General features: G+C 35.4%; 2 protein-coding genes across 6 annotated transcripts in view; one reads left to right on the top strand and one right to left on the bottom strand.

Annotated features, from left to right (window-relative positions):
• LOC129235674 (uncharacterized) overlaps positions 1-24,671 on the bottom strand; it is a 206,045-nt gene that overhangs the window by 105,981 nt on the left and 75,393 nt on the right. The window contains exons 1-2 of one of the 5 annotated variants that reach the window (XM_054869651.1): positions 16,300-16,697; positions 10,494-10,557 (exon numbers count right to left, since the gene is read on the bottom strand). The exons of 2 other annotated variants lie outside the window; for them this stretch is intronic. The gene's annotated coding sequence lies outside the window, so the exon portion shown is untranslated. Of the gene's footprint in view, positions 1-10,493; positions 10,558-16,299; positions 16,698-24,671 lie in introns of those variants that run through there. 2 more of the 5 variants (XM_054869652.1, XM_054869654.1) reach the window with 2 other exon arrangements.
• On the top strand, positions 6,425-7,153 carry LOC129235629 (uncharacterized). The gene is made up of 4 exons (XM_054869573.1): positions 6,425-6,528; positions 6,589-6,716; positions 6,794-6,859; positions 6,938-7,153. The coding sequence occupies exons 1-4, from the start codon at positions 6,465-6,467 to the stop codon at positions 7,151-7,153; spliced, it is 474 nt and encodes a 157-aa protein (XP_054725548.1). The 5' UTR covers positions 6,425-6,464.

The raw sequence follows: 24,671 nt of genomic DNA, 5'->3' as shown, positions 1-24,671 counted from the left end.
TATGTATATATGTATAATTGGCGCGTACACCCCTTTTGGGTGTTTGGCCGAGCTCCTCCTCCTATTTGTGGTGTGCGTCTTGATGTTGTTCCACAAATGGAGGGACCTACAGTTTTAAGCCAACTCCGAACGGCAGATATTTTTATGAGGAGCTTTTTTCATGACAGAAATACACTCGGAGGTTTGCCATTGCCTGCCGAGGAGCGACCGCTATTAGAAAAATGTTTTTCTTAATTTTGGTGTTTCACCGAGATTCGAACCGACGTTCTCTCTGTGAATTGCGAATGGTAGTCACGCACCAACCCATTCGGCTACGGCGGCCGCCGCAAGTGGCTTAGTGCTAGGGAATACATTGGAAAAACGAGAGATATTTTTTATTATTTTCCCAGCTGTAGGAATTACTATGTCCTCAGTTTAGAATATTGCCTGCAATCAATACTATCAGTGCCTAGGCAATGGAACCTTTCAAAAAATGATTCTTTAGAAAGCATTTTAAATTATGACGATGAGCCATTTTTTCCCCTTTTTTCTTATGTCGGAAAATCATGATGCACAAGTACTTGAACGGTATCAATCAAGCCTTTAAGAATTCAAATTCTTGATCGTGTAAGTACTCGCAACTGGTATAATTTTCTAACGACGTCGAATAATGAAAAATTGCTTTACCCATATATTTTCCATATAGCTGCGATAAATGAAAAAAGGAAAAGTCTATCACTCAATCCACTACTTGGGTATATGCAACGCGCATTACTAAAGATGGTGGCACTAGACCAACAACAATGTTTTGTACGTTTGATCGTCACGGCAAAGTATTGGCAAAGTAGAAAACAAAGAATGAATTCGCCTTGTTTCATTCTTTGCTGACAGTCACATGGACACGTCAAAAGAAAAAAACAAATCCTCTAATTTACCGATACCACCTCTAATAGATTCGCCTTAGGTATAAGTTCGATTTTAAAAATAAAAAAAAAAAATTTTAATCTTTAGTAACTTTGTGTTTTGGCTCTATCCTGCCTCGCGGTCTATTTGGAATAAAGGACAAAAATTTGTTGAGCACTTGGAAAAGTTTAGAGTTAAAGCGAACGAAAATTGTGGTCCATGAATACCATTAGTAGAAAATTAATTACGAAAAAAATAAAAACAAAATATAAAAGCAAGCAAATTTTTCAAGCTAAAGTGAGAGTTTTATACTTTCTGCTACTCATTGGCAACGCAAAAGAAAAAAAATTAAATAATAACATTATCTGCTGGATATCAATGAGACTCAAATGTTTGCAATCAAACACACAAAATCCCAGCCATGTCGAAAATATTTCCTGTACAAATTTATTAACAACAAAGTGAGTAAAGTTCAACTGTATTTACTTATACATGGGCGAAGCGTGATGAGGCATTAAAAAAACAAACGTTGTGCATTGTTAGTGGGTAAGTATTTACTTGTGCCGGAAAATGAAAACAAAATTGATTTCTATTTTTATTTCCCAGCCAACTTAAATCAAATAGCAACAAATAAAAGAAAATAAAGTTGGTTGGACGCTGTGAAGAAGAAAATTAAGCTTAAGAAAATGAGCAGTCAAGTTTCTCTCGTGACTACAGCGAACTAAGATACGAATCGGATGAACTATTTTTGGAAACAAATAGCAGTATGTGTGAAAGTCTGCTGGAGAATTGAGAGAAAAAGTGAGTACTAAATATTTTTGTAGAATAAATAAAGAATTAAAGGAAAACAAATATTGTAAAAAAGAATAAAAAAAGTAAACAAAGGTCAATGTAAAACAAAAACCGAAAAGCACCGAAATAAAAAGAACAAAAAAATCACGTCAAGAAGCCAATAAAAAAACTATGCGCCTAAGAAGCAGACACGCTAATAATTATGATACAAGCACAACAATGATAACGATCTGGAAGAAAGAGAGCGAGTTAGTGGAAGTGAAGTCACAAGGAAAACAACAATGCGAGTATTAAACCAAAACCAAACAACAATGCAGCAGCACAGCGCTTAGTCTAAGGGGTTCCAACCTATACACATACATACATAGCGTCTACAACGTGAAAAAGCAACACTGGAATGTGAGGTGAGGCATGAAAAATGGGATAAAGAAAATAATATGGCAATAACAACAAGAAAAGCAATAACAATGCAAGCTTAACCAAAGAGAAGCCAAAGGTAGAGGACAGAAAGTGAGCAATCCATAAGAATAAGGGCAATTGCCAAGCAGTCAAGGCCCGAACGATGAGTAGACACTTGAATGTCTCGATCTGCTCGCCACTTGAGCAGGTGATGGCGCTCAATGACTACAATGGATGTGGTCAACCATGCGTTGCATGCCCTGCAGGGAAAACCTGTGTTGCGACATATGCCATATTAATTTAGGAAATTTTTTCGATACTTATGCCCATTGTCAAGGTGACATTTCGCACTAAAAAACATCGTTTGCTGTTTTTTGTTTGTTCTATTCAGCTGCGAGTTACAGGGTGTTAACAATGGAAGTCAACAAAGAGAAAATTCGGGCAATTTATTTGATAAAGGCGAAAAAGGCAGCCGTTAAAATTGTAACCGGTATTTATCGTGTCTGCCGAAGAGCTAATTAAGAGCAATTTTGGTTTCGTCCATTCCCTTCAGGCAGAAGGGAATAATCGAAGTTGACCGACATGTTGGTAGTCATAGCATCACCCAGCAACTAAAAATCGACCATAAAAGAGTTTTAAACCATTTGAGAAAAAATGAGAATTAAAAGGTAATAGATAATAGATTTAATAGTTAAAAAAAAGTCAATGCAAATATGGAAATAATGTAAATTTTCTTCGCATAATTTTTTTGCCTAACGAATTTGGATTTGTTAATGTGGCAAGTTTAAGCAACAGAAACAAGTTGAGCTTCGGAAAGTGGTTCTTATAGCTTTTAAAAAAGTGGCACTGGTTTCCTAACAACAGGATGAGGATGCTAAGACATTTGGCGATTTTGATGTAAATGTCTTGCTTTGGCTAGACGGAGATTGAGCCTGACGTTTAGCCATTCATTAGGGAGTTTTAGGCGCTTAAGCAATACTTATTTGAGAAAAGACTGTTTTCATCAGTCTTGACCAGTCTTGAAGGTGAAATTCATGATCAATGTCGGGAGATTTTTTTTGGACGCTGGCAAGAGACCAGCCTCAAGTCAAATACTCCACAAAATCATAGTTCCTAGTTCCAAGAAACATATTTTCAAGTTGTACTTCAAGCAAAGTCATAGAGGTTATATATAGTATTATATAAAGTTCATGTCACAAAAAGCTAACACAGTTTTTCTTCATTTGTTCCTTTTCCACCTTTGGGAGACAAAATAAGGTAAGAAATACCAAAAACATCCATATATCAAAGCCTGAATGATTCATAAAGCAATTTTGAACATTATTGCAATCAGGCATGAATAGTCCGATATGATCATTATTTCACTTGGGTGTGATATGAGTGCGTAAAATACTTGAATGCATGAAAATGGGGTTTGTCACTCGGCCTCATGGTCTTTTAGGCTCTCTATTCATCACAGTACCTCATCCAAGCCCAGTTCTCTTAATAAACCTAAGATAGAGCTGGGTTGGGCTGAGCGTATGAGCCTTCCTTACGGCCGCCGAGATGTCTCAACCTTCTTCGCCACATTCGACAAGAAAGTACGTTGGAGTATGGGAGTAACAGTATGGAGTAACAGCAGGCGTCATTGGACCATTTTCCAATCCTGCGCAAATGGCTATGCAGCAATCTGCGGTAAAAGTTTCAATGTTGTTCAAAATTTTATAAATTTTTCTGGGTATACAGTTTTATAGCTCATTGAATATTAATATAACGAAGTGCAAGTTTCAAGTGACTATGAAATACCAGAGATTTTTTTGTTTAGGCCACACCCTAAAATCCTATAAAGTTTTAGCCACCCTAGTGTTAATAGCGCCTACCGTTCCAACTGTTGCGAGCAACCGTTTCCTGTCGCTTCAACATTAAGGCCGTTAACCTAGGCATTTCCCACCGAACAGTTAAAACGTTAATTCTGTTAAACGCTGTTCGGCGAGGTTAATTTCCTTGTAAAATTTAAATTTAAATTCACTCCGAAATAGAAAGTCAGAGGACAAGGATCGTTTCAGCGATAAAAAGGTGAGAATAACTTTATCATATACTTTTGTTTCTCATCTTCACTATAAAATCAAAATATTATCGGAACGACCGTGGAAGATCCATATAAAATCCTTTCATCCGATGAGTACACCTTTCTTTCATGCAAAGTACAGGCTCGAATTTGCACATACAAGTTATACTGAAATATGTGGAAAAGTTATGAAACGTGACAAGCCATATTCTACATAAATTCCCTAGAGGGACACCAGTTCGACGGTAGTGGATTTCCCTACTGGATACAGACACATAGCCATGCATACTAGTACATTTCTGATTTAATGCACGGGCTTATCTTTTATCCTCCGCAGCATCTCACAGAAATTGAAGTGGAGAAGTAGTGTACCGAGAATGTAGTAAATAGATGTCTGATTATGGCTTTTTTAGCACAAACCCCTCTTTTTTTACAGTTCTTTTTTCCATTTTTTCAGACTTTATTTTTGTATTTTTTTCGTTTCATTCTCGCGTGGCCTCCTCAAGACGCTGGCATTTTTGTAGGTCTTTGTATTTTTTTCGCATCCATATTCTTTATTTTTTGCGCTTTACACCGGCTTCCTTTGTTGTCTGTGGCTGTCGAAGTGGGAAAAAGCGATTTTGTTAATTGCCCTGAACAGGTTAGCAAGACATTTGTGCGCCATGTTTACAAGTGGTACCACAAATTTACTTAACGTTTATTTTATAGTTAATTCTTTATTATTGTTTTAGAGTTTCTTAATTTTTTCACATGTTATTATTTTAATGGGCACAACAAGAAGTAAAAGTGGTTTGCCGTGTGGAGAATCTCGTTTAGTAGAGAAAACAAACTTCAGGTGGTGACTGGCATTGGCACTGGGCACTGAATGGCTCGATTACTAAGTAGCAAAGTAAAACTTTCAAATTGAAAGGTGGAATGAAAAGAGATTTTTGTTTACTCGCAAGCCAAGCAGTGTGAGTGTCATGCCACACAAAATAAAAAAAAATCAGCCTGTTTTTATGGTCACTAAATCCAAATATGAGGTCGGCTGCATTCCAGTACGGAAGAGTTTGGCCAAAAAACCATTCAAAATCCACTTAATCTGTTAAACCCGATCATTTTAAGCTATTTTAAGTCTGAAACTCATCGACTCTTCAAGTATTTCATTAACCCGCACCCTTGTCTTGGTCTCTATAAAACTGCCCTAACGGAACAGTTGAATTCATAAGTAAAGAACAGAGGCATGCGAAAGGCACTTGAACCAGTTTTTCGCTCAGAAACCGCAGAAAAACAATGAAATAACAAAATGGTAATAACCGGAAAGCTAAAAAAATTATCGATCAAAATGGCACGTATTTTATTTAGTCAACGAACGGTGTCACGCACTAACCCATTTGTCTACAGCGGCTGTCTACAATCTGGCAATAAGGCGTCAAAGAGGGGGTATCCAAAAAAGTCGATAAAAAAAGGTTCGAGCAAGCGATCGCCAAGCCTGAGTTCATGACCAAGAAGGTTTGTATGTGGTTTGACCCGATTGCAAGGAAATCATTCATTATGAAGAAAAATAGTGCTGCGCCCGGGCAAGGTAAGGCCAGAACACATACATCTCTTACAAAGCGCCGTAAGTTCCGAGAGCTTGGATTGGAGATTTCAACGCATCAGCTGCTTAGCTTAGCACCAAGCGATTATTAACTTTCAAGCATTTGGAAAATTTTCGTCATGTTATAAAAGTGTCCAAGATCTTGCTGCCTTTGGGCATACAAGTATCTGAACAGAGATCAGAATATGATTCCAAAATGTGTTTTTAACCGTAGGTTTAAAATCATAATCGCAGACGTAAATCTATAGCAAGTCAAAGCGCCTCGGGTCGAAGTCTCGAATGATTCACAGACGTTTCGAAAACAAATACTGGAGCCGGTGCGAGCATCTATGGTTCAAACATGAAAGTCTCCGAACCAACGGGCAAATGGCCTAGCGTCTTTCAGGCTGAATTTCAAGCAATTTCAATCTGTGCGAGAATAAATCATATAAGGGGCAACAAGGGTGCCACATAGCGATATACTCGAACAGTCAAGCAGCATTAAAAGCACTACACTCAGAAAAAATTCCCTCCCTAAAATAAAGAAAACTATTCTTTATTTTGAACTCTTCCAAATTCATTAAATTTTATCGCTTTTGAGTATTTTTTCTTTTAAATGACTATAAATGTGTTTGAAACATAAACCCGTAGTCCTCATTTTGATGTTACATTCTTCTTTGTTATTTTTTACTTTACTTACAATTATCTTATCGAATGCTCATTGCTTTTACGAACATACGTAGTTGATTGTTTTTTTTTCTTCGTGATTATATATTTTGTCGTGCAATGGATGAATTAATAGAAATTTTAATTGAGTTGGAAGGCGAACCGTTTTTGAACGTGTTTATTGGTAAGTTTATGGATATTTTATTTTGCTCATTTTAGTTATTGCTAATCATTTCAATTATAGAAAGCGGTCTAACTAAGGAATCATTGAAGCTCCTAAAGCCAAGCCATTTGGATACATTGATCGACACATCGCAGTTTGGACCAAGGGTAATTTTTGAGCATAATCTGCTCAATTGGCAAGCGCAACAGGTATTTTGTTATTTTGTGCATATACACACATACAGATATGCATGCAAAAACTCATAATCTTCGTTTTACTTCACTAGGGAATAAAAACACAAGCCATTCACACTGAGGCATGCGCTTTATTGGCAAATGAATATTGTGGCGAGGTAAATGTTTTTTTTATTACTTTTACTTTAGTTATTTATTTATTTTATACATTATTACATTTCTGTACTTCATATAAGGAATCTTTTGAAGCAATACTCAGTAAGTCGGCGGGTGGATCACAAATCCTGAAATACTATGCGCAAAAAAAGTGTCTCACTCCAAAGTATAGGAAACTTCTAGCTGCAACAGTTGCAAATTATTTTATTTCTGCTGAAGTACATCCAAACCCTAAAATATTTGAAGCTTTCGCCAATAAAATTGTGGATTTATTTACGAGTGAATCTAAAGTCTGATCACAACCTAAAATTTTTATTAAAAAAAAGTTTTCTAACCTCGATTTCATTTACACAGGATATATATTACATTCATAAGAAAGGAAAAAAGCCAGGTGGATCTCTGTATGCTAAGTACCACAGTGTGTTATTGAAACTTAGACGGGATGTTCTTATTTCCAAAAGAGATGTAGAACCAACAACAAAAGGAACGGAGATTAATTCTTGCGTAACAGGTATATATGTACATAGGTACATATATCGTCGTTCCGAAAGCAATACCGCGTATATCCAATATACAAAACTACATATGTAAGTGGTGAAGGAAGAGAAAACTGATTTTTTACAAAAGTATAGCTCAATTTTTTCACTGAACTTATAATTTATTAATATTATGACAGAGATCAATATACAAATAGTAATTCTGCAAAAGAATGTACGTGAAACTTCAGTTTCTTTGGTCAATTCGTTTGGATTTATGCAGTTTTGCAATCGCAACGACGATATGGCTTTCTTAACTCATGAGTATATTTTGGTTTAATTTAAATTTTAAATGAGAGATTATTAAATAATATAATCTGCATTTAATGTAACCTTCATTTAATAAAAAAATTACATTTAGATTGCATTCAAGAAAAATCATGGTTAAAGTATAACGTTGAACCATTCGATGAAGTTCAACTAAAATGGGAAGCGACTTTTGCTGTGCGACGAAAAATGCTACAAAAAGATGCCAATTTAAATACAATTTTAGAAGAATGGCCTCAGTATAAGCAGAGTTTTGGACATTTAATGGTATAATTCGTGAGTTTTATTTACATAAAAAATAATTTATTGTTCTTCATTCCTATCTTAGATAGAACTGGATTTTAAGAAGCTGTACCCCGAAAAGCAAAATTTGTTATTTGATAAATGGGAGAGCTTCTGCCAAGCGATTCCACCTTTGCTAGAAATTTACATTAAAGATTCAAACAACTTAACTACTTGGAGGCAGTTAAAGAAGGAAGCATCAATGCTGGTATTTAATATGTCTTAAGCCCTCATTTTTTTTAACAATCTAATTTCAGATGCAAAAGACTCATTTTTTATCTTCTACACTCTGTCTTAATTCCAACTGGCCGAACATATAGAACATGCAAACAGACAAAAAAAAAACACTTCATCAAGTACACTATTGCAGATTCAAGAAATAGTTTCTTACTGTGGGCACCGACAAGTAGTGAACTTCAGTCAAAATTGAAATTAATGGTAGATGCAAATTATATGGATAAAAGTACGTTTCAGCCAATTATATGTTCCATTGGATTGGATTATTTTTATTGCAAGTGTAATAATCAAGTGTATTGATGTGTGTTTTAAAACATTCCATGTACTTAACCTTGAGCATCCGCCCGAATGTGGGTCCATTTGGCTTTTTGTCCAGCAGTATTTCTATAACATTTCCTTGAAATCTCGCGAGAAAAATGGGTCTATTGTGCAATTTTAAATGATTTGAAAAAACAAAATAAGACTTAAAATAAGAAATAATTGGAATGGATGTACACGTGCAATGTTCTCAATGCTTACAAATGCAAAAATAAAAAACTAAAACCAAATTTTTTGCATTTTTATTCAATATTTAAAACATTTCATAATCTGAAAATTCAGGTAGAAAATTGAGAAAAAAGCTATTTTTCTTTTAGTAAATTTTTACTAGAAACAAAATAACAGTTTCCCTAATTCCAGCAAATTTTACTCTGAAATGAGTAATATTTTTATTTTCTTTTAGCAAAATATTATCTATTTCAAACATAAAATTTATTACAAATATAAAAACAAATTCCTTAAATCGGGAAAGTTTTTCTCGAAAGCATGTAAACATTTTTTCTTCATTTTGAGAAAATATCAGATACTGAAAAGAGGATGCCTTTTCATAGGCGCCAAATCATTCCCATATTTCCTCATTTCAATAGTCGTTTTAACTTGAACCGAAGAAGTTTTTTTTTGAGTGTAAGCATTTGCTGTAAGGAAGGCTTACCGAAAGAGAAAAGTCTTGCTGTAGCTAGACCTGGACCGGCTGACAGCTTCTGCAGATGGGATTGAAAAGAAGCTCAAGACTGGCTGCATGATCTTATCTTCCAGTGGCCTGTAAGGGTTGCGAGATGCTTCTCAACTAAATTACTATTATAAAAGTGTCCTCAAGAGAAGCTTGTGAAGTAAGTTACTAAAATTTGTTACAAATAGTGATGAGGACTTTTTCAATTGCGAAATTGTGAAATCGACTTCAAAATTAATACAACTTATCGAATGAAAATTATTACTTCAAATATTTAATATAGCGGCCGCCGTAGCCGAATGGCTGGTGCGTGACTACTATTCGGTGGTTTTCGGGGTGGAAACCACAGGCATGAAACACCAAATGTTAACAAAAGTTGCCTCTAATAGCTTTCGCACCTCGGCAGACAATGGCAAGCCTCCGAATGGATTTCTGCCATGAAAAATGTTCTCATAAAAAACCATCTGCCGTTCGGAGGCTGCATAAGACTGTAGGTCCTTCTCCCCCCAGCCGGTCAGAGGTCAGAATTTGTCCGAGGTAAGGTATGACTGTCGTAAAAGGCGACTAAAATCTAGGGTTACCAGTCCCTGAGCAGTATATATGGAAGCTCAACTGATAGTGTCTTTGGGTACAAGGTCTTACCGAAGACTTAATCTCGGGACCACAGGGAACAGAAACCCTCAGGGGTCGCTCTGACTTGTTCTTGGGATCGACCATTATATATGATAATCAGACTACTCTTTCAAGGTGTGTCTGCTAAGTGTCTTATGTAGATTATAAATAAGTCAAAAATACAAATACGCGTGACTCATTTAAATTTCCTAATCACGAACATGCTCAGTACACACTTTTTTATATACTCGATAGCTTCTTTCCTGCCACCAATACTTCCACATTCCAGCAGCATTGAGCAGTCTTTCCCGCTATATTTGGAGCCTCATAAAGGTCACTAGGTGGGGAACGATTTCTCTAATTAGCTAAAGAATACTATTAGCAAACAACACAGAAATATTTAACAAAATTAAATTGCGCCCGCTAAAGTAAATATATTCAAACACGCAACGACAACTTAACCGGCTAAAAACACCAGATAATTAGCAAAATTACACACAATTAAGGCGATCAATACAGCTGTTATTAACAGTGAGTGTTTAAGTAAGATATGTGGAAAAGCAAATAGATATCAAGGCTTTGAACTGAAAAACCAATAATGGAAAACGAAAGCAAAAAATCTAATTATTTCTACGTTTTTGAAAAGAATAAAACAATAAAGAAGCGAAAATCTACTTCAAGCTTTACGAAAACTTTACAAAAACTTTCAAATACCTTAGTCTATCTTCACGAAACTGGATATATATGAAGAAAGTAAATTCGGACACAGAAAAGGCCACTGAAAGAAAAAAAATATTAGTGTTCCATTAGGAATTCTCTATGCATATTTTTGATTTATTTCAGTTTTTTATGTAATAAGTATATGGGAACTGTGGAAAAAAATCTTCTTAAGGAACCTTAAATCACAAAAAAATTATGCTGACTCTTTTTTGGAGAAGGTTGGATAAAAACTTCATTTGTAAAGTTCTTACAGAATTAAATGTCCTAGAAAATTATTCGCCGGGAAATTTACTACAGGCCTTCTCAGGCCAAATCTACATAAAAAGAAAGCAAAAAATAAAAAAAATTAAAATAGGAAATAGGAAATAGTTCCCCGGCTCTCATTAAGATATGCAAAACTTTTTATATAAAAAAATGTTACCTGAGAATGCAAAAACGTTCATTACGCCTCCAGACAAAGACCTTAAAATTGTTGCACAGTTTCGTTGGCTGGGTGAATGACTACAAACGCTCTGGCTCTGAAAGTATTCGATGCGGTAGGAGGACTTTGCTTCACCTGGTGTTTCCAACTACCGCCGGTTAGCACAAAAAAGAAACGACTGGCGCACTTTGTTAGACGCGACCAAAATCGCATAAGCGGTTATTACGCCAATCAAGAAGAGGAAGAAGAAGTTATGTCTAGACTCTAAAAACAAATATACAGCAGTTTATTGTTTTCTCGAAAATTCTTAAAAATATATCACCCAAATTACCACTCAGCACAAAGTAATTCAGGTCTTGAAATGTGTGTTTATTATCTAATAAATACATACGAAAATTTTTATTTATAAAAGCTTGCAATTAAAAAAGCGAATAAAAACTAACCCAAAAATAACATCAGAACGACTAAGCACAAAAATTTAAGCAAATCATAAACGTAACATTTGGGAAAAAAGAAGTTAACACAAAGCACAGAAATTACCAGCTGCAGACGAAATAAATCCAAGCTCCATTTAAACATTGAATTCTGGACGATCAAAACATTCAATCTGAGGTAATTCGGAAGTTAACAAAACATGGAATGGAATGAAATCGTGGATGGCCGGAAATTTTCCCAGGCATTCAGGCAATATTGCCCGTTGCACTTATGGCCAGGAGAGAGAATTTTAATGATAGGGAGGGCAAGTGGAGTGGGTTTCTGCAGGCTTCCCAGCCGCTTTTATGCATCTAAACAGTTTGTAAAGAGATACCAAAAAGAGAGAAAAATATACCATCTAAGCTTGGCAAAAGTCAGATTGCGGTAGAGGAAATGCTCTCTAACATCCACATTCTCCAGAAAAGACAAATACTTTAGATCGTCCATGGCACCTAGGATGACCATGTCATCGCCACGGATTGTGTTCCATAATAAAGCCAATCAGGGCGTGTAGCTCACTCCTCCTCTGCCTGAGAACGAGTTTTGCTACCTCATTAATAGACCTTTTCAAGAATGTCTGGGGTTCAGCGCACTAGACAGGGTTAGTTTACTGCGTATGCAGCCCTTGATCGCAAAAAACTCGATTCATTCCGGTACGTAGAACCGACTGTCATGAACTCTTCAACTACACCGACGAGACCCAAACACGACTGCAACTACTGGATCGGAAACTATATAGACAGGCAGATTAAACGAAATTAATCGGGAAACTCTCGCCACCTTTCTAATTCCCCAACGCCGGAATGCCGTTAATGTAGTCAAACCACCACCAATAGCAGACGAAGAGCTCCAGCTGCATCGTGAGACCGGCGTAATTTTGGCTCAGTTACGGTCTACTTACACTGAATCGACCTCGATATGCTCAGTATATGTCCGGCATGTGAAGTTACCCCGCACAATACTAACCACCTATTCACATGACCTCTCAAACTCACTCACCTAACACCCCTCTCCCGCTGGATACAACTTGTCGAAACTGCACATTTTCTGTTCTTACCATTGGATGAGTTAGATGATGTCGATCGGTACCTACAGTGCACTGGAAGGGCCTAGTAAACTGCTACCACAGCAATAACAACGAACTTGGTTGCTTTGCAGGTGTCACCCCTGAATAAATAAAAAAATATTAACTGATTAAACCAATTTTGTGATAATAAATGCCAAACACAAATCGCTCTAATTACAGGAGCAAATATAAAATGAAAAAAAGTTGAAAATGTACTTGAACAATTAAGTTTTTATTTGTCGACAAGCCCTAAAACAATTAAAATGCAGACAAATAAAAAAAAACTGAGTCAACAAAGAACACTTAATCAAACATTTTCAATAGAAACAGGTAAGCATTTTTCTTTAGGTAAGCCGATTTGTTTTGACCTACTTAATAATGCGCACTTAATTTGAATATTATCCGACAGTATACGCATACATACGTATGTACATCCATATACAGGGTAGCTCGAATGTGGGTTACTTGTTTTATTAACACTGACGTTTTTCCCAACTAGCAGCTGTGTTAAAGGGAAGTTTTGGACGAGACGTATTTTCATACCTTCGACTTTGTGAACCTGCAAAATTGCCCTGACTGTATATTGGAAAGCCAGCGAGAAGCCCCCGAAGAAGAAAAGAGTGACCGTGATACGCTTCTGTAAAGCCAGTAGAACCAGACATATCAAGGAAATATAATTTTTTTTGTAATAGCTTAAAATAGAGTACCTATAAAAATATTCGTCATACAATATCAGTTCATACCTCTGTATAGAAATGCCTAAAATTAATTGAAGGTCCTTCGAATGCTGTTTTTGGTTAAGGGGTAAACGTTTACCTGCCCTTATAAAAGTCAGAGGCTAATTCAAATTTTGTAAGAAATAATGGACTTAATAATAAAAAAATTTATAACTTCTTTTTATAAAAAATTACAATTTTTATAACTACATCACTAATAATAAAAAAATTATAACTTATTTTTTATGAAAAAATGTTGAACAACTTTCCATAAAAATTTTGTAAATTTAGTTGAAAATAAAAAATTAATGCGAGTTTTGTATATTACAAAAATGTATTTATTAAAAAAATTTCGAAACAACTTTTTATAAATTTTTTTTAATAAACAATAGTTCAAGTTTTTTAAAAAATAATGCACTTAATAATAATAGACTTTATAACTACTTTTTATAAAAAAATAAACATTTTTTTTAAATTGAATTAAAAATAAAAAAATAGTTCGAGTTTCATAAAACAAATATTTAATAATATTTACTTACTTATTTTATAGCTACTTTTTATACAAAAATTTAACAACTTATTATATAATTTTTTTTAAATTAATTTCAAAATAAAAAATAATTCCAGTTTTTCAAAAAGTAATGCACCTCATAAAAACAATTTTAACAAATTTGTATACAATTTTTTAAAAATAAAATAAAATGTTTTTACAAATACATACAAATATTAATAAAATTTAAAACCTTTTTATAAAATTTGTTTAAACATTGTTAAAAAAAACTGTAAATAAAAAATTTATTCGCATTGAGCAAAATATAATAGATTTAAAAATAAAAAAATTTATAATTACTTTTTATGAAAAAATGTCGAACAATTTTTTATAAAACCTTTTTTAAATTAATTTCTAAACATAAAATTAATTCGAGGTTTGTAAAAAATAATTTAAGAAAAAAAATTGCATAATTTCTTTTTATAAACAAAAATTTCTGAAATTTTTATAAAATGTGTTTAAATAAAATTGAAAATAAAAAATTAATTAGCGTTGTGTGAAAAAAACGGATTTAGTAATAACAATTTTTATAACTACCTTTTAGAATTTTTTTTTACAATTGAAAAAAATTTAAAATTATATTGAATATAAAATATTAATTACAATTTTGTAAAAAATAATAGATTTAATAATAACGAACTTTACAACAAGTTTTCAAAAAAATATTTTAAAATGTTTAAATAAAACTTAAAATAAAAATTTGTTCGCGTTTTGTAAAAAATAACAGTTTTTTTTTAAATAATAAATTGTATAACTACTTAAAGAAATAAAAATTAATTATAAAATTAAAAAATAAAACAAAATAAAATAAAATAATAATTTTTAACAAAAAATATTTATGTACATACAAAAAAATTATTAAAAATTTTATAAAAAATTATTAAACATTTTTATAAAAAATTATTAAACAATTTTTATACAAAATTTTGAGTAAAAAATTAAAAAAAAAATAGATTTAATAATAAAAAAATTTTGAGCATATTTCTTTATATAACTTCTTTAACATTTTTTTATAACAAACTTTTCAACAATTTAAAAAAAGAATCAGTTAATTTATAAATAATAATAATAAATTTTACAACAACAATTCAACATTTTTCAAAAAAATTGGTTATAAGCCCAAAAACCTTTTTATACGATTGTTTTGGTAAAAATATAATAACTGGGATTTATTTCCACTCTTTAACTTTTCTTCTCTTTTTCCCTTTCTCTTGGAGTTCTAGGGAAAATTATTTCAAATTGTTCATTTAACTTAATTTATTACACTTCAGTTAAGTTTATTACATTTTTGGGTAAACCCAAAATTTGCATGCGTATCGTATAGGATATCAAATCGATATTCAACAAATGGGACAACGCTACAACTTTTACAACTTGGAAAATATTAAAAAGCTTGTTTTTAATCATGTCAATTACACAGTGGAAAATTTTTTAAGAATAATAAAGTGGAAAAGCTCTAAATTGCTAAGTCTCTAATATAATAATAAACGCCTAACTTTAATGTTTAAAGAGTGGCAACTCTGTTCTAAAAACTATCTGGAGTAAAATTTTAAACATCTGTCCTAGAAATATCAACATTAGCTTTAATTTCTCATACTGAATTCAGGTAGCAGCAACCGATCACTTCTACTTTGTTTTTCATTTCATTTCTTTATTAAGTCTATGATACAAAACCTTAAAAAAAAGAACAACTAAAGAGCTTTATGATAATTTCTTTCTGACTAATTACAAGTGGTGCTAATTATAAACACAAATAGAAATCTCGGCATAGCAAAATCGAGATCAAGGAATTGTAGTTTTTATTAAGCTCGCTAATTGCTCTAGTAATTGTGGCAAAATTAAAGTAATTAGATTTCAAAGCGACGACATGAAAATTATAATAGAAATATAGCTTCCTATTAGTTACAATGCTTATCGGCTGGAGAATTGGCGGGAATCAACTAAATCACTAATAGCATCATCAAACAATCTATAAGCAAGCAACGCGCAGTGCAAGACGAGACGGGGTCATCAAAATGAAGTGATTGAAAAGCGAAACGAGTGACGTTGCATTGGACTCGATCAATTCGATCAGATTACGAATTATAGAATGGATTACACAAATTATTAAATCATAATCCAGTTTTGAACGAACTGAGCGACTTATTAAGCGACTTTCTAGTGCAAGGATTCTTGAAGCCTTTCAAGTAGCGTTTTAAGAATGTTAAATTGGCATAGGCTTTAGGAATCACACAATTCACGTGGCTAATGCAAGTGAAACTCTCATCAAATAAGACTCGTAAATTCAGAAATTCCATGACGGTAGCTTCATTTGGAGTTCGTCTTGATTGGGGTCTAGCAGAAGCTTCTAAGGATTGTCTATAAGGCCTCTCCTCGTAAAACAAAATAAGACATACCGGGTTAGAATGGGCATCCTCTACTACATAGAAGCTGTGGTTTGTACGCTTTCAAATTTTCCGCTGTTTCGTGTTCTATGTTTCCCTTTCCAAAAATCGTTTACTATTTACTCACGCACATATGTACATACATACATATGTAAACAATTGACAAACAGTTACTGTTTTCTGCCTCACCTGTTCGGTTACCAACTGCAACAACTGCACCAAAATCACCAGAAACATTGCAACCAAACCGATCAGCACCAAATCGGAAACTGTGTCTAATAACACTAATTTCATTTTTTTAGAAGGGAAGACAAACAATAACGGCAAAAATCACTATACGCGGCGTTCAATGAACAATTTTTAACCTTCAATTTTCATTTGCTGTGAAATATCAATTTGGTTAATCTTTTTTTTTCGATTTTTTGTGGTATTTAAAACTAAGAATTTTCCTTTATTTCCGCTTGAATTATATTCGCTCTTTTCAACGTTTCGGATTTATGGTTTATTTTTTCTGGCTTGCTGTTTGTTATCTGACATTTTTGTTTTTATTATCGGTTTTAGTTTTCATGTAAAAATTTGTGTATATGTATGTTTGTGCATATGTGTTTTTCCTGTCATTTAACTCTCGACTTACTCGACAAAGTTGCACCCATTCATTAGCACAATAGTAAGTGAGTGCTTTTGAGTGTAAGAAAAATCTAAAAAAATAAAAATAATTCCGTTTCAGAATTCAATGGGTCCACAATTCTATCCCCCTCAGCAGCCAACATAAACATACGAATGTTATTTATTACGCGCCGCCGGCCGTTATTTGGTATTTGTCGTTGTTAATATTGTTGTTGTTATCATACACACATCTGCATATGAATGCATAGGGTATTGTTTATTTGGCGTTTGTTGTTGTAGTAATAATAGCTCAGGTGCATGCATACACATACATAGGCACAGTTCTTTGTGATACTCAAGCAATTCCAAAGACCAACAGCATCCGTTCTTTGCTTCTTACATACACGCATATACATACACACATGCATACGTACTTATTATGCATCCACACTTCTAGTTAACTCTAATGGCGCAATCAGAGTTAAATAAGCACTTACTTGGCACTCACTACTTGAACCACCAAATCCAAATTGTCTGCTTTCGATTGACTGAACTACCTGCTTCATTACTTCTTCAGCTCTCTCCCCTCTGAACTTCCTTCAACTGGGTTGCTTTTCTGCATTGAGCCAAGGAAATTCATTACAAACAATTCAAAGCGGGTATTATTAATGGGACTATTTGTTGTAAATCGTTAACTGTCTTCCTCCACAAAAACAAACTTATGTATGCACATAAACATGAAAGAGCAGAAAAAATGCATAGTCCTGGATCACCCCCCTAACCATTTTGGTATCCTGAGCTACTTTGCAGCTCAATTTATTTTCACAGACATTTGCTCACCTCAACTTTGTATTGCCTCTGTTTCTGATGCTCTCATATGACCCCTGCATGCGAGTATGCTATATAATTATGCTCTCAGAAGTTACATACTTATGTAGACGCTTATGCATGCACACATCATATTGTTGTTGGTACTCATGGTTTTTTTTTTTTTACTTTTCTTTATTCTGATTGTTGGCTTTGTAATTCCACCTGTTAGACTCGGTGCTCTGCAGAAGAACTCCTGGTTAGGAACCGGTGCTCTTCCAGTGAATTTGAAACTAGTTTCTATACCACGCTTGAGAGAATTCGGAAGGTTGCGCATATAGCGGTACCGCTATTCGGCTCTCAGTGAATTTAACACAATCAAATATTGAGCTGACGTATTGTAGTTGTAGTGTTTGTTCACTTTTTTGTGCTTACATGGAACTTGTTTCTTTCTATTCCCTTGCCTTGTTTCCCTCAATCTAAACTAATTTCTCATTATATTCTTACTTGTCTCACACATTTTTTCACTTGAATCAATGGATAAGAAAATATAATATTACCAGTATTTTTTTAATAACTGTTTATAACGGCCTTTGGAATAAGTAGACAATTGACAATAGGCAAAACTAACAATCAACAAGACTCTCATCATGCCCATCCTAACGTACGGCGAAGATACTTGGACGATGACAATATCCGACCAGGCATACCTTGCACATTAGCAAGGGCGAGTATCGCTGGCGATGGAGCTTTACGAAGACATAGCACAGCGAATGACGATCCAGCGGCTTCGTTGGTTGGGTCATGTCGTCCGAATTGATACAAGCCTCCAGCTCTGAAAGTATTCGATGCGGTACCAGCTGGTGATAGCAGAAGAGGAAGACCTCTTCTGCGTTGGAAAGATCAGGTAGAGAAGGAATTCACTTCACCAATTGGCACCAGTTAGTACGAGAAAAGGACGACGCTTTGTTATTACATCTTATTTTTTTTTTATTTTGAATATTCGAATAAATCGAAGACCTAAACCTTGAAAGGAATGGCTACTTGGGAAAATTCATGGCCAATCTTTCAACACACTCGGCTATGACCTTCACAAAAACAAATAGTTGAATCAAATAAATGTTTATTAAATTTTCTAATTAATTTCAAGAAAAATTTAGGGGAAAAAATTGATTATCGTCAAGCCATATTTTTCGTTTCTTTAGCGTCAAGTCTCTCGTTTTTGTATACGGAACGGATCGTTCGGATAAGAGTTGATTTTCTTGTTTCGCCAAAAAAACTCTGTTTCTATGTCACAAAATCTTTTTTTTTTAATATTTTAAATTTATTTTGAACTTTTAAAATCCTCACCAATTTTAATTATCGCAAGGCAGCAGTTATTCCACCTGAACCTTTCCCCAACTGGCGAGTGAAATGTTCAACTTTGTTAAAAGCTTTAGTGAAATGAAATTCAGTTCAAGACGAGATGAAAACAAGTCCGGCAATATTAACATAGTTCTTTCGAATCACATTTTCGTTGACCATATGGCACACGCTTGCTGGCCCACATTCCCAAGAGTAACTAAAAAGTGGCGAAAGAAATCCCAGAAGGTTCTTGCTACGGTGTAAAGTATTTTGACAATGAAATTAAACAAAAGAAAGTGTGTGGTAGTTCACGGAACCCGCACGATTGAAGTGAAACTTCTTTTATCAACAAATCAATAATTTAACTATTATTTCAATATAATGCATGCAGAAGTCATGGAAAGCATGGAATGGAATTTTATTAAACAGAATTATTTATTTATTTTAATATAAAAAGAAATGAATTTATTGTACTCAATTACATTTGGTTCTCGGCATTGTCATTATCATTATTGGATTCGTTTTCCAAAAATGAAACAAGGGCTTTATGGTAACTGAAATACGTAAAAAATGATCTACATTCTAATCTATCAAGGTATCGATGAAATACTGCATCAATGGTAGTTCCGCATCTTGTTGTTGGTACTACAAATTATCACTTATCGTACAACCGGAGGATTCACTGTCACGGTGTTCAACAGTAGCTCTTAATTTTTTACGCTCCAAATACTCACGTTGCCGTTCAGCACCTGTTTTCGGTTTCCGTTTTTGTTGATTTGATGCCATATTTAACAGAAATCAATCAACAAAACAAAATATGTTTGTAAGATTTGCTCAAAACTACACACACACTCTATGACGCGTCTCGCGTTACTAATAATATTGTGTTTGGGATAACTGTCAACTGTTTCCACCGAAATGCGTTCGCAAAGTGTATGGTCTTTGGTATGGTAAACAGATTTATGATACATTATTTTGCGGCGACAGCACAGCGCGATAGCCCAGCGGCTAGCAATGTGGGCTTCCGATCCGAAATCCTTGGTTCGAATCACAAGAAAATTTTTTTTTTTTATACATTTATTTCAATTTGTTTTATGATATGTTTATGAGCAGATTTTTTTCATGGCAGAAATACACTCGGAGGTTTGCCATTGCCTGCCGAGGGGCGACCGCTATTAGAAAAATGTTTTCATTAATTTTGCTTTCACCGAGATTCGAACCAACGACCTCTCTGTGAATTCCGAATGGTGATCACGCACCAACCCACTCGGCTACGGCGGCCATCAATCAAATGTCATATTTACAAATTACATTCGATAAGACGACACGCCACGCCAGTCTTTTAACAGATGGCGCTGGCATAGCGTGAGTTTTACGTAGTTTAGCGTAGTTTTACTCCTCACAGCGTTTCATCCACGCCACGCTTTTAACAGATGGCGCTGGCGTAGCGTCACATATCGATGAAACGCTATGGTTTTACTCCTCACAGCGTTTCATCCTTCGAGACAAAAGAAGTTTCACTTCAAAAATTTTCGTAACTGTTTTCATTGCACACTACGCAATCAAGGACTATGTGAAAGCCGATCATCTATCAGCCGCTCCGACCTAACCATTGCGTATCGAAATCGAACGTACATGGATTGACTTTTCTCTAACGTCAAAACCAAAGCAAAGGCTAACGGGCTCCATATCAATGCCGATAAACCAAATACATGAAAATGTCACTCGATGTTGAAAGGTGGAAGCCTGAAAATATAACTATGGGACAGCTTTCTACGCAAACCTGAAACTACAAAAATCCAGACTACTCTCGTGCAGCTTTAAATACAGTAGCCAAGTTTCGACGTATGGCTGTAAGTCATGGGCAATCTCAATCAAAGATGAACAATGAGAAGCTGCTGCGGATTTGCAAAGGGGAAGATGGAAAGCTCAGCCCGAGATGTAAAGCTGTCTGATGATGACGAATATGAAGATTTTTGTAACTTTGAATAATAGAAGAGTTCCTCATAAAAAACATTGTCGTTCGTAGTCGACTTAAAACTGTAGGTCCCTCCATTTGTGGAACAACATCAAGACGCACGCCACAAATAGGAGGAGGAGATCGGACAAACACCTAACAGAAGTGTACGCGCCAATTATTAATTTTTTTGTAACTTTATTTAAGTTGAAACTAGTAGTACTTCCAGCCCTTTGCAGAAAATTCACAGTGCACTTCCCCTAATACTTATAAATAATTAGAAATATTAGTTTTGGGGCAAAGAAATCCATTATTTTCTCGGTACGTGGCTGTAATCATCGATATCTCGTAAAGTATCGATTAAACAATTTAAAGTTTATGCTCATTGTCAAGGTGACATTTCACACTAAAAAAAATCGTTTGCTGTTTTTTATTTCTTCTATTCAGCTGCGAGTTACAGGGTGTTAACAATGGAAGTCAGCAAAGAGAAAATTCGGTACACTTACAGTTTTTCTTTGATAAAGGCGAAAATCCAAGCCAGGCCGCTGTAATTGTGAATGGCGTTTATAGTTCCGATACTGCTGAACAGCTAATTACGTACACTTTTGTTTCCGCAAATTCCCTTTAGGCATTTTTGATGTTAAAGATATAGTACATCTTACACAGGCAGGCCCATCGTGGAAAATGTCGATAAAATCGAAGAAATAATCGAAGTTTACCGGCATGTTAGTAGTCGTAGCATCGCCGCGGAGCTAAAGTTCGACCCAACCTAATATTTTCATACAAAGACTTAATTTCACAGATAAAACAAATCATATAAATTTCAGAATGTGTGTGATAATTTCTATCATTATTCTTCCAGGAAAAAAGTTACATACATAAATCCTCAGTTGAACTTAACCTTTAGTAATACAAATTTCTAACTGCTGTCAACGCCTTATGAGTTCTTCACTTCATACGAATTCAGATTTTCCCTGCAGGCTGCTTCATCATTTCATCAATTCGTTTTTTATTGTATGCGCATATGTGTATACTTATCCATTTGTATATATATATATATGTGTGTATGTAGGTATACACTTGTAATTTCTAGAAGCTCGTACAAATCTACTTAAAAACCAACCCCCACTCACACACCAACAAGCCGATTAAAGCCTGATAAATGATAGGAAATGTGATAAATTAGTTACACATGTTTACAAATATATATACATATATACATACATATTTGTAGATACGTGTGCTTGTGTGAGGATATGAAAAAAGGCAGACCAACAATTAAAATATGTTTTCTTCACAGAAGAACATAAAATTTAAAAAATGACTCAAGCAGGTATTAAGTTTTTGTCGGAATTTTCTTCGAGTCTTTTGATGCTTCCGCATACATACATATATAGCACATACTGCATATGTATATGGTTGTTTATACATACATTTATGTGCATTCATGCATCTGTTTTTGTGACGCACTCATCAATGTCTGGTTAAAAAGGAATCGAAATATATATAATATTTTGAGGGCAACTAAAGGCTATTCAACCTTCAGTGCATTGACCGCCGCTGATAATTATGTAATAAGACTTTGTTAATTTAGTTTCGGATACTCAGGTATCTTAATGCACCACTTAAGGTGCATTTTCCACTAACTGCAGATCTGAAGGAGATTATACATATACATACTTACTATATACTCGCATGTGTGTATGTGCATACATACATATGTCGTTGCGTTCTTGAAATTAGTAAGCTGAGACAGATATACAAAGTGCATGTAGATGCACTAAAGATCATTGAACTCCGCATAAACTGGCTTACTTAGGGTGATAAATTTAAGAAGGAGATTCTCTATACATACATACATACATATCCATAAAAGGAGATTGAACCGCTTTGAGATCGTAACACGAAATTTCCTTATTGAAAAGGAGGCCAAGCTTTAAGGAGGTTTTATTAAGCATCTCACCCAATGCCCTTGACGTCCCATGCTCCAATAGGAGCTGAAGAAAGAAATAATGAAATTTCCCTCTAAATAGAAAAAGTATTTATGTATTTAAAAGTATTTATGTATATTACATACTTAGGAGGATGGTTCCATACGTAGAAGTCCACGCAAGTGGGGAAAGCTACTGATCGCCATTCACTTGGGAGTGGCCAGGACGATTCTTCTGCATATGGTTCAAGCAGCCCCATCGCAGCGCGACTCTATAAGCCGCATCTTTTCTTTCGGCGACAGCATGACATTCCTCGTCGTACCAATTGTTTTTTCGGGCTCGCCGGAATCCGATTTATTCTTCGACGGCAGTACGTAGAGAACGAGAAATATTGCTCCATTGCTCGTGCATGCCGGTTTGTTGGGCAGTACCCTCTGAGAGCAAGAGTGAGAGTCGAGTGGCGAATCTTCTGGCTGTCTGTTGTGATTGCAGCTTTTCGATGTCGAACATTCTTTGCGTAGTTAGATGGACGCTTTTCGCTGCACAGTGTGCGTGTGCGCAGTTTGGCTGCAACAAGGTAATGATCCGAGTCGATGGTGGGTCCTCGGATCGTACGTACATCTAATACACTAGAAGAGTGTCTTCCATCTTTCACAACATGGTCGATCTGGTTTCGCGTCTTTCGATCAGGAGACAGCCAGGTAGCTTGGCGTATACTTTTATGCTGGAATCTGGTGCTGTAGACTACCATGTTTCGGGCTCCAGCGAAGTCGATCAGCCTCTGTCCGTTACCGCATGTTTCGTTGTGCAGGCTGAATTTTCCGACTGTGGGACCAAAAATTCCCTCCTTTCCCACCCTGGCGTTGAAGTCGCCAAGCACGATTTTTATGTCGTGGCGGAGGCAGCGCTCATACGATCGTTCCAGGCGCTCATAGAAGGAATCTTTGGTCGCATCGTCCTTCTCTTCCGTCGGGGCGTGGGCGCAAATTAGCGATATGTTAAAAAAAACAGGCTATGATGCGGATTGTTGCGAGACGCTCGTCCACCGGAGTGAACGACAGTACTTGGCGACGAAGTCTCCCTCCAACAACAAATCCGACACCGAATTTGCGATCGGGCGCAACGCGAGCCATGTGGGATCGCTACAGAGAGCTAAGAAAAGAAGAGAGACGTATTATTCTACAGAAGAAACGAGAGGCCGAAATACGTGAGTGCGAGGAGCTTGAGATGCTGGCCAATAGGAACAACGCCCGAAAATTCTATCAGAAAGTTCGGCGGCTTACAGAAAGTTTGAAGACCGTGGCGTTTTCCTGTAAGAACAAAGACGGGGATCTGGTGACCGACATCCAGAGCATTCTTAAATTATGGAGGGAACACTTCTCGAACCTACTTAATAGTGATAGCTGCGCATGTCACAGAGAATGTGAAGATCCCGATACCCCAATCGTTGACCATGGAATTGACGTTCCGCTACCCGACCACGACGAGGTGAGAATAGCGATAACGCGGCAAAAGAACAATAAAGCCGCGGGCGCCGACGGACTGCCGGCTGAGCTATTCAAACATGGCGGCGAGGAGCTGGTAAGGTGCAAATTAATGTTCTAACGCGGGTGAACGTTAAAAAAATAAAACGCTTGCTTCCAAAGTCAAACTTGAAGTGATTATTTTATTCATACGTTATTTCTTTTACACAAAATTTTTGCTTACTCTATCCTTAACAAGTAATTAAAATATGCTCCTATCGTAGCGCATTTATACATGCATACATACATTTGTACATTGACGTGTACATCCTTTATTAGGTGTTTAGCCGAGCTTCTCCTTCATTTTGTGGTGCGCTTTTTAAATTTTTTCCTACAAATGGAGGGATCTAAAGGGATCTACAGTTTATGCCGGCACTGCCAAAATATATAAAG

Source organism: Anastrepha obliqua, chromosome 1 (assembly GCF_027943255.1).
Source record: "Anastrepha obliqua isolate idAnaObli1 chromosome 1, idAnaObli1_1.0, whole genome shotgun sequence".
Classification (NCBI taxonomy): domain Eukaryota; kingdom Metazoa; phylum Arthropoda; class Insecta; order Diptera; family Tephritidae; genus Anastrepha; species Anastrepha obliqua.
This window is presented reverse-complemented; position numbering and strand designations above follow the sequence as displayed.

Coding starts and splice junctions, on each gene's coding strand:
- LOC129235629 (XM_054869573.1), top strand. CDS start 6,465: ATGGATGAATTAATAGAAATTTTAATTGAGTTGGAAGGCGAACCGTTT. Junction 6,529..6,588: donor GTTTTTGAACGTGTTTATTG/GTAAGTTTATGG, acceptor TTTCAATTATAG/AAAGCGGTCTAACTAAGGAA. Junction 6,717..6,793: donor TCAATTGGCAAGCGCAACAG/GTATTTTGTTAT, acceptor TTACTTCACTAG/GGAATAAAAACACAAGCCAT.